General features: G+C 35.5%; 1 protein-coding gene and 1 long non-coding RNA gene across 2 annotated transcripts; one reads left to right on the top strand and one right to left on the bottom strand.

The window, feature by feature from the left end:
• The first annotated feature begins 685 nt into the window (after positions 1-685).
• On the top strand, positions 686-6,621 carry LOC140326306 (myeloblastin-like). Its single transcript, XM_072404780.1, has 5 exons — positions 686-817; positions 2,549-2,702; positions 4,766-4,907; positions 5,016-5,249; positions 6,141-6,621. Exons 1-5 carry the CDS (start codon positions 763-765, stop codon positions 6,288-6,290), a joined length of 735 nt encoding a protein of 244 aa, XP_072260881.1. The 5' UTR covers positions 686-762; the 3' UTR covers positions 6,291-6,621.
• A 2,288-nt stretch (positions 6,622-8,909) lies between these two features.
• On the bottom strand, positions 8,910-9,799 carry LOC140327720 (uncharacterized). Its single transcript, XR_011920085.1, has 3 exons — positions 9,612-9,799; positions 9,438-9,509; positions 8,910-9,282 (listed from the first exon to the last, which is right to left on the bottom strand). It is a non-coding gene; the product is annotated as an uncharacterized lncRNA (long non-coding RNA).
• Between the last annotated feature and the right edge of the window lie 275 nt (positions 9,800-10,074).

Genomic DNA, 10,074 nt, shown 5'->3' on the forward strand with positions numbered 1-10,074 from the left:
GTCTCCCAGTCCAAGTCACAGAGAGCCTCCCTCAATAATGGAAAATTTGCTCTCTTAAAATTAAAGGTTTTTATCTTTGCTGTTTTTGCTTCCTGTTTACAGGTTACATTAAATGATATCATATTATGGTCACTGCTACCCAGATTCTCTTTTATATGCACATTTGTTATTACCTCTGCATTGTTAGAAATACCTAGGTCCAGCAGAGTATCATTTCTAGTTGGGGCTTCTATAAACTGCACCATAACATTTTCTTGAATTAAATTCACAAGTTTCCTCCCTTTGGCTGTTCTTGTAGTGCCATTACTCCAGCCAATGTCAGGGTAGTTGACTTCTCCCATGATTAAAACATTTCCACTTTTTGCAATCATTATTCAAATAAAGGACAGGAAGATGGACTTGGGCAGAGCCCAGAATTTGTGTATTTCTCTCCACAAATTTGTGTTCAAGATCATTTCTATCAGTGAATGGAATAAGTGACATTTGGAGGGTAGCTACATCCTTGTTTTTATTAGTTACATGAGTGAACTAATATTTAGCTGCAATTAACAAAATCACACATTTTCTGTGTCATACTACTATTTCATGTCAGGGTATTTCCTACACATTAAATTTACAGTTACTGCACCTCTGTTGGAGTGAAGTTGCATATTGGTTTTGGTGGGTTAATAGCAACAGTTAATTATGTAATACAAACGGTTGCTGGAAAGCTATAAATTTCCAAGCTCTGGCCCAAGACATAGTCATATAGCCAGAAGTAACATGGATCATCTGCTTGCATTAGTGACAGTGTTGTGTATATGCCAGGTGAATGGGGGTGAGTAGTATGTTCATAGGGCAGATGGAAGTTTCCAAGCACAGCCTCTGTTATATTGTATATTTACAGGTTTTATTTTTGTGCCAAAAATATGGGGTTAAATATTGCACAGGTACATAGTAGGTTAGGTTGAAAAAAGACAAAAGACATTTTCTAGTTTTAAACCCAAATTATGTTTGAATGAGACTTTTTATAAGCATGGCCAAAAATATTTAGGTGGTCCAAAATTTCAGAAAGCAAACGTATTTAAATTGTGCATAGCTTGAGTTTGCTTAAGCATTGTCTTAACTCCATTTTTTTTCTTTCAGATTGTAGGTTTGCATGAGCAGGATTTTTTCTATATTGTTTCCTTGTCTTGTTAGGCAAAATAGCCGACTTACTAAAGAAGTTTAGGCTGTTTACTCAGCTAAGTAAAATATTTTTCTGCAAGGGATCTGAAAGGAACGACCGTCCCGGCGGATCTGATTGGGCGACGATTGTTCGTAATCTATTGTGTGTACGGTCGTTCAGTAATCGTGGATTGTTCTGTGATATACTTTATTCTGTTTTTGCATCGTTCGAACAATCGTTCAAATGATAGTATCTAGTGTGTACATTATTGGTGGAATATATGTGAACGATCGTATTGTTACAGCATGTACAGGATTGTGGACAATATGATCGTTCGAAATAATCATGAACAATCCTTGATCGTTCATTTTCAACGCTAATTATTGCTAATTAATGTGTACATAGCCTAAGTAAATTATCCTCTGCAGCAAAATAATTCTCTTTATACAAATCTACTCCTGCTCTGAGTAGAAGTAAAAGTGTATAAATTTAGGTTGTGGCAAGCCTGTTGTCTTCAGTGATCTGCTTAGATAAAGGAGTCATTTCCAGCATTCAGTTTGTAATATTACATTTTTGATGTAGCAAAATATAGCAGTTAATATAATCTGGTAGCTCTTTAAAATGTTCCATATTGATCATCTGGGGTCCATTCACACCTATATTAACATTCATTTGTATATAAAAAAGTGTGTCAGGACCACAACTGGCTGAGATTATTAACAGGGGCTTATAACATTATTTATTGGAGTTATATTGGTAGTAAACCTAACATATTTTGTTTATATAAATGAGCTATTATAAAATTAGTAGTTGCATATGTCTTAGATGTTTAGAGCAACTGATTGTATAATTTAAAAATGGTTCCAGAGGTCAGATATATTTTACAGTCCATCAATCACCCCAATGATGGAACACTGTACTTTCTCAGTTCCTTCTAAGCCTATAAAGGTTGTAATATGAAATTATGATATGTAATAATAAATCATTATATTGTGTATACAAGTGTGCAAATACATTGTCAAGTATACCATAATATTTTAAACACGCACGTTCCTCTTTACTTTTTTACATGGAATTTTTATTTTATCTCATTATTAAATTTACATCAATGAGTTCATTGTCCAAAATTAAATATTGCATTGGTGTGGAATTGGTAATTTTGCCCATAAAATTAAACATTACCTGCACAGTACTAGAAAAAAAAGTTATGTAATTAATTTTTGCAAATTAAGGTTATCCTGTAGACTTGTAGGGATGTATTAGATATGTAAACAGTAGAAGTACTCCAATATATTCATGTTTTAGATATTTGCAGTGCTGCAATCTAAACAATACCATAAGAAATAGAAAACTGTTTTTATCTAAATATTTGTAAAATACATTTATAAAATCTCTCTCTAGGATTCTTCAATACTGAAATTGTTGGAGGAAGAGAAGCCAGGCCCAACTCACATCCTTATATTGCCTCTCTACAAATGAGGCGCCGGCATTTCTGTGGGGGATCTCTCATTGCCCCTCAGTTTCTTATGACAGCTGCTCATTGCCTATCAGAGCTGTAAGTATCTGGTTAAATAATTACAATTAAACATTTTCTTTTATTCATGTTGCAGTTCTTGATTTCTTGTTTTTTTATCACGCTGCCATAATAGCCAGTATATGCCCTACTTGGGCATGCACACAATGGTTTTCATTTAATTTAATACAGAGTCTATCTGGCTGTAGACAGACTATTGATTGAAGTAAATAGAAATCATGGGTGCGTGTGCACAGGTTGGATGATTTCTGAAGATTTCATCTGGCTGGGCTCTGTGTTTATTTGTTTACCTCGCCTCACTTATCTCTCTCATAGTTCATGCAACATGTCTATTCTTTTTCTGTTCTCATTTCTATACTTTCAGCTGGCCTTGATTTCTTGCTTCCTGGACAGTTTGACTTGCTGTCTTCTGCATATTCTCTTAATTGACCTATACAAAATTACCTCATGATAGGTAAAGTTTTTTACATATTTAACTCCCTTTGAAATCGGACTTTTGCTCCAGAAACCAATTTTACTTTTAAAATTAAAGCGAGTGTACTCCTGCATCCTGGTTTTTGGATCCATTGCCTTTTAATTCCATCGATCCTCTACTCTTACCATTTTATTGACCTACCTTTTAATTCTCTCTTTGATTTTCTCTCTCTCTCTTTCTTTCTCTCTGTTCCTCTCTTTATCTCTCCCTCTTTCTTTCCCTATGTCTTCATACCTGGATCTGTGTCAACTATATTGAAGAAACTCCTTCTTGATCCTTTTTCGCTTTCTACTATTCACCCAATTTATCCTCTACAATACTCCTGCAAAGTGCCTGAATGTCTTTTCTTTAACAAACTTACAGTAGTCCTTCCATCTTACTCACTACTTGATCTTTTTCAGTCTAGATTTTTGCTTTGCAATTTCAATAGAAACTACTCTTAGGGAGGTGGCAGAAGACTTCCTTGGAGCAATTTCAAAGAATGTCTTTTTTTGCTTTTCTTCTTTGATCTCACCTCTAGGCAGAATTTTTTGACCAGTGCTGTTCTTTCTCTTCCCCCAACACTCTTGATAAATTATTTTCTTTAATGGCAATCCTTGCTGCCTGTATACAGATATTATCCAGGTATGCATTTCTACAATTCTACTGTTGCCATTTGTTTTATTTGCTTGTTATCCTAAATTCTTATTCCAAGACTCAATTGAAAGATGTTTTAAAAATTATTTAGGACCCAACCTTTCAAATCTGAATGTTCACATCTCTGTCCCTTAATGTATAGACTACTCGCAATGTCATCTTTCTGCCACTGCCATTTCATGTTATTGTACTTTATGTAGTGTTCCCCATAAACACTAAATTCCTGACATCCAAATACTCAACTTGGATGTGCTGACCATGACACCTCACCCTGCTTTGAAAGGATAACATTAACTAACTACACATTTAACACCACCAAATGACACATGACAATATGCTTCACAATCCCCAATAATATTAACTGTCATGGCAAAGATAGGCTATGGCTTTCCCTACTCCCCCCCCCCCCCCCCAAAAAAAAAAAACAATGTTCTGCAACACTCAAATATAATTTATTCGCACTTACAGTTGCCTCTTAACTCTTTTCCAAAGTCCCACAAATTACAGTTCATCTTGCCATCAAAGCATAAAGCATATAGCTTCCTGTGATTGTGTGGCAAATAATGTTGCTCCACTCCTGAATTCGGAACCAAGTTTCCACTTTTATGTAGGCTGTTCCCAGTTGCACTACAATATGATTAAAACACGCTGAAGGGAGTAGTTTTCTGTATTGTTGGGCTTATAGCTTTTCAATCAGCACCCGTCCCACCACATTCTGAAAGGACATCACAGCCGTGGTTACTGAAACCTCCCACTGGGAGCTGCAGTGTCTGGGAGAAGGGGCATGTGGGACACAAATAAAGAAGAATTTGGCTCAGTCAAGAAAGGTAAAGTAATTTTTCAGTTGTTTTTTCACCATTTACATTCTGATTATGATAGGGCAACACTTGATATGCCATTTCTGTACCCATCATGAACTCCCAAATATGTATCGAAATATATATTTATATTTTTATTCTTCTGTTACACCTAGGAACCCATCTCAAGTGACTGTAGTATTGGGGGCCCATTCTCTTCGTAGCAATGAAGGTTCCAGGCAAACCTTTAGGATTACACAAGTTTTTGAGAATGGTTTCAATCCTCAAACGTTGGAGAATGACATCCTTATTTTAAGAGTGAGTAATATGGCAATTATGGTAATGTGTGATGAATGTACTTTAATGAAAATCACTTTTCCATTTTATATAACTACAGAAATAAACATCTTCAGTTTTTTTCTTCAGCTTGACAGGGCGGCAACTCTGAACTCCAGGGTAAATGTAGTACAACTTCCACGTGTGAATGATACAGTCCCAGCTGGAACTCAGTGTGTCACTTCTGGATGGGGAAGACTTGGGACTCAGGCACGGGTTCCAGACCTCCTACAGGAGCTAAATGTCACTGTTACTAACAGAGACTTGTGCCGTCCAAACAACATCTGTACAGGAGTATTCATGAGACAGGCGGGCATATGCTTTGTGAGTAATAGCTAAGGGTTGATAATCATTCTCTGGAATCTAAGCATCACCTGAACCAGTAACCAGTTGTATTTCACAGCAGCATTTTATAAAAATAGTTCCCTTCATCAGGATTATATGCTGCTAAATTTACTGCAAACTTCCACAATCTAGGCACTTTAGCATAATCAATAGATACCATATTAATAGGCAGTTGTATGTAAAAACTTGTATGCAAGATAACACCTGTTTACTTTAGGGCCAAAGAATGCCAAAATTGCACTGATACATTATAGTTCTTAGCAAATCTAGAGGAAAGAGGAGGCTGTTTTGCCTGCATTAGTCAGTAGATTCTACCTTGGGTGGCAATGCACCCAGCATAGCCAAAATCCAATTTTTTTAGGAACATAGTGAAAGGTGCTATGTTGCAGCATACAGTTTGCCATTCAACACATGTGCATAGTTCAGTACTACAGGTTACTGCCGTGCAGCAGCATGATTTTGGACTTGTTTTGGACTACAAAGACACTTTGACATAGCTCTGAATACAGACTGCACCTTTGCTATACAGTATCTGCAGCACAAAAATGTATGCAGCATCATACTACTAATAACTGTTACCCCTCCATGCTTTCATTTCAGAATGTAGTTTATGGCCTGGAATAGCAATGGTGTTAGAGTCCACACATGTTGCCAACTTTAGAATGCAGAATTGGGCATTACTATTACTTACAGATTTTTCAAATTTAGTAAAGTAATAATCAAAAGAAATGACATTATTTAAATACAATGTGCATAAAAATAGGGTATTCATATTGTATGTTAAAAATGCTGAATATGCATTTTAGGTTGCTTTTCTGAAAACAAATAAAGCAAAAATAATGATTTTCTCATGTATTCTTATTTTTTCAGGGTGACTCTGGAGGTCCACTTGTGTGCAATGGGCAGATTCAAGGAATTTCATCTTTTATTATCCAGAGATGTGGAAGTGGAGTAGCTCCTGACTTCTTTGCAAGGGTAGCACTGTTTCGAAACTTTATTGACAGTGCTATTAATAGATGACACAGCGGAAAAAGCCCCATTCATTTATAGCCTTTTGGAATTAATTATATTTGCTAAATGTACCTACTAATTTGTACCTACTTTTCTTCTATTTTACTCCTTTATCAAATCGATAACAAACTTTCTGTCAATTATATTCTTTCAATTAATTCTATTTCCAGTGACTCTGGGTTGATTTACATGACCCCAAGCCACCACTTCTGGCTAACGAAAAAGGAATCTTGTTTTTGTATTGGATAGATCTTGTTGCTGGAATTGGCAGTGTACAATGTTATTGGGTGGAACAACTGGTCAGCTTCTGCTTATAAATAAAACATAGGTTTTGGAAAAACATGTAGTCTGTGTAATAGATTTCGAAGAGAATATTTTGCTTTGGTAAAGTGTGTGCTTGCCTGTTGCTTTTAAATATTTATTTATGTAATAAATGTTAAGCAGTACTTAAGATTACCATGTTCCTACATTTGTCCAGGACCAGAATCACAACTTTAAATTTCTGCCTGCAGAACAACCTACTGGTAAACCCTGGTATAATGTCCACAACAAAGGATGTAACGACCTACTGTGTTTGAGGTTATATCTTATGAACTTAACCCTGCTGTTGAAAAGTAAACCTGGTAGCTTGTTGTTGTTCCCAAAAGGAGAAATTCCAAATTCAGCTCCTCCAGCTTTATAAAGTGGTTTATACTTTGGTTTAAATGTAGTCAAACCACTTCTTTAACTAATACATTTTTAAGCAAATCTTATTTAACCTGTTTAAAGTGCCATCATTTTTCAGTATAAACTTTGATTTTTTGATATTTAAAACCCATTGGGCCACAGAATCTCCATATCATGACAGCATTCAGGCCGGGCTTATTGGCCACTAAGTGTTAAGGGCATCTAAGTGTGAAGGGAGCTCAAAAAAGGTCCATACGAATTCCTTTTATGCTAATTTTCTTTTTACATGGTTAAACACTAGACACCTCTGATTAATCAGTCTATATTTGAGTCCCAGAGATCATAAAAATTAGGGGTGGCTAGCATTCCAGCCTTGTAGCACTGGGGTCCTAAGATGGATCTTGGTCAGGACACGTTCATGGAATTTTAATTTTCCCCATGTTTATGTTGGTGTCTTCTGAAAACATTTGTGGGAATTTAGAATACTTTAGAAGAAATGCAGTAAACTAATGATGGAAAGGGTCAGATAGAAATCAAAAGAGGCAGTAAGGACCCATCTAGAAGCCACCTTGTACTGAGGGTCTCACCCTACACTGCTTTCTATATTTATGGGACAGATGGAAGACTACACAGGGCCTTGACTACTTTATAAGTCAGTATTAAGCTATGCCGCCTCATGCTTAGATTCTAGTGTATTTTATGGTCCAGTCGTTTGGCAGTTCAAATAAAAAGAGTTGAGTACAAGTGTCAGGAGACAGCTCACACAGGATGGAGTGTTAAGGGCTGATAGGTGTGAGTTAAGTAAATAATTAAGTAAGTAAGTTAAGTAACAGGTCTGAAGGAATATGGAACCTAGGATAGAGAGATGTCAGCAGGGAAGTTGTAAGGCTCCACCAATGTGGAACTAAAATTCTTTATTATTGCATGTAACAATGTATATCTACCTTCAAAGTGGAACCTAAATGATGCAAGAAAGAGACATAACATACAGGTATGTTTGGTACACCAAAAAGCTATCCCTATGATAATCACAACTGCCTAATGACACCTAATGACAATTCAAAGATACCAGACGCAGCTTGTCAGATGACAGATGAACGTGCATACAAGAATGCAATATATTATGTGAATGGTCTATTAAAAAAAATTATTTTCAGGCTGTCTGTTATGACTGCATTCCACAATAAAATGCAGGGCTGTGCAGGTGGCATGGGAGGGAGTACCCTCATCTAGCCTCACCATCCTACCACTGGTATAGTAAGTGACCAGTAACCACCTAAATTACAATGTCCAAAATATCAGGAATAAGGCCACATCTGTTCTGTTAGATTAAACTCCAGTAAAGGATTTAAGGTGAAATGAAAAGAACACACTAGTACTAGTGTGATTCTAAATAAAAGCTTCAGGGAGCACATAATTCAATCATACTATAGCAAAATGAAAAAAATGAAATTCAAGCTTTCTTGTGTAGTCAATATCAGATACATGATAAAGTGATAAGTGGAGTACATTTGAGAGTGCGATGAGAATGAGAATGCTTTGAGAGTATGCAAATAAGGATTTTGACTTTCCCAATCTGCTTGCTTGTTTAGAGCTGGTCATTTAGGAACTATTCAAGGTCAGTATTCCAGCCAAACAATTAGTATTTTAGAACAATTGGTAGAATTTTTTTCATGACCAGTTCGCTTTAAATTGGGCTGCTCTTAAAACTGAACAGAATCACAAACCAAAATATCATGTAAAACAGCACTTCTATGCCTTTAGCATGCAATTATTGGATTTTATTGCACCCTTGGTACAGGGAAGACATTTCCACTATTTGAGACCAGTTATGCCCTCTAGATGCATATGAGGTAGGAGGAGCATTTTATGCAAACATTTTCTGCTCCCACCCCTTTCCTCTCTCATCATTTTAAGATAAATAAAGAAAAGTAGAGAAAAAACTGCAAACCTTGTTCTCCCTGCAGTAACTCATGCATTTTTTTTATTATCAGATGCTACTAATGGATTTTTTTTCATTGTTTTCCTGAACTGCTTTAATAAAGCAATAGACACAAGAATAATAAAAGATATTTACAACTAATACAAATATAATAAAAAGGAGAAGAGAGAGCACAGACTTTTTGAAAGCAAGGTACAATAATGTAGTTTTAAAGTTTTGTGTTCAAAATTAGCTTCTAACAGAGTCCAGCTGAACACCATTACATAACAAATACTAAATAAGTTTAGTGGTATTGTAAAACATATAAGTGGTTACATTCAATATATCTAATACAATCAAACCCTAAATTCCCAATGCGTTTCGCTCCCTCAAGGGATTGCTTGAGATCACCATCTGGTAGAATCAGTTGTATTTATGTTGGAGGGATAGAGTAAGGAGAAAAAGTAGAACACAAAAAAATATACATTATTATATTTATATACATATATATTGATTATTAAACAAGACAGAAACCAAAAAAAAAAAAATGTAATGTTACAGTTACTTACAAATATCAAGCCACTATGTAAAGGTAAGAGTAAAAGCATCTGTCAAGTGTCACCGTAACTCTACTCTAAATTCTAGGTAGTGGAGAAAAAAAGAGGAATTTTGACAATTTTTGTGAAAAAAGGGGGGGGGGGGCGGTTTGTTAAGTGATTATATTAATATTTAAAATGACTTACATGAATTTATGAATCAGTTAGTTCAAGAGACTCAAAAATGATATAGATATAAACATAATTCCTGCTGGAGAGAAAAAAATTATCAATATATATACATTATGAGCTATTAATTGAAGGTAATTGTATTTATAATGAATTCAAAATATAATAATATAAAGAATGAGTTACTTACATCAGTAAATAGAATTGAAGATTAGAGGCTTCAAAAGTATTAAAGAGGAAGTTTGTTCTTAGGAACTCCTTGTATTGAGTAATACTGAAAGATGATCTTAGGAACTGCTTGTGTTGGGTAATACTGAGACATAATCAGTATCAGAAACTGTGGAAAAAATTCAGAATATCGTGCCCATTAGGTCTGTTTCCTGAGGATAGGTATAGAGGCAGTAAAAGAAGGTCCAATTTTTAGGCTCCATTTTCTCAGAAGAGGGTTTATGTATGGATCCCGATAAACTTCCGGCTGTGC

This window comes from Pyxicephalus adspersus, chromosome 3 (assembly GCF_032062135.1).
Source record: "Pyxicephalus adspersus chromosome 3, UCB_Pads_2.0, whole genome shotgun sequence".
Taxonomy (NCBI): Eukaryota; Metazoa; Chordata; class Amphibia; order Anura; family Pyxicephalidae; genus Pyxicephalus; species Pyxicephalus adspersus.

Coding starts and splice junctions, on each gene's coding strand:
- LOC140326306 (XM_072404780.1), top strand. CDS start 763: ATGGATCATCTGCTTGCATTAGTGACAGTGTTGTGTATATGCCAGGTG. Junction 818..2,548: donor TATATGCCAGGTGAATGGGG/GTGAGTAGTATG, acceptor ATCTCTCTCTAG/GATTCTTCAATACTGAAATT. Junction 4,908..5,015: donor ATGACATCCTTATTTTAAGA/GTGAGTAATATG, acceptor TTTTTTCTTCAG/CTTGACAGGGCGGCAACTCT.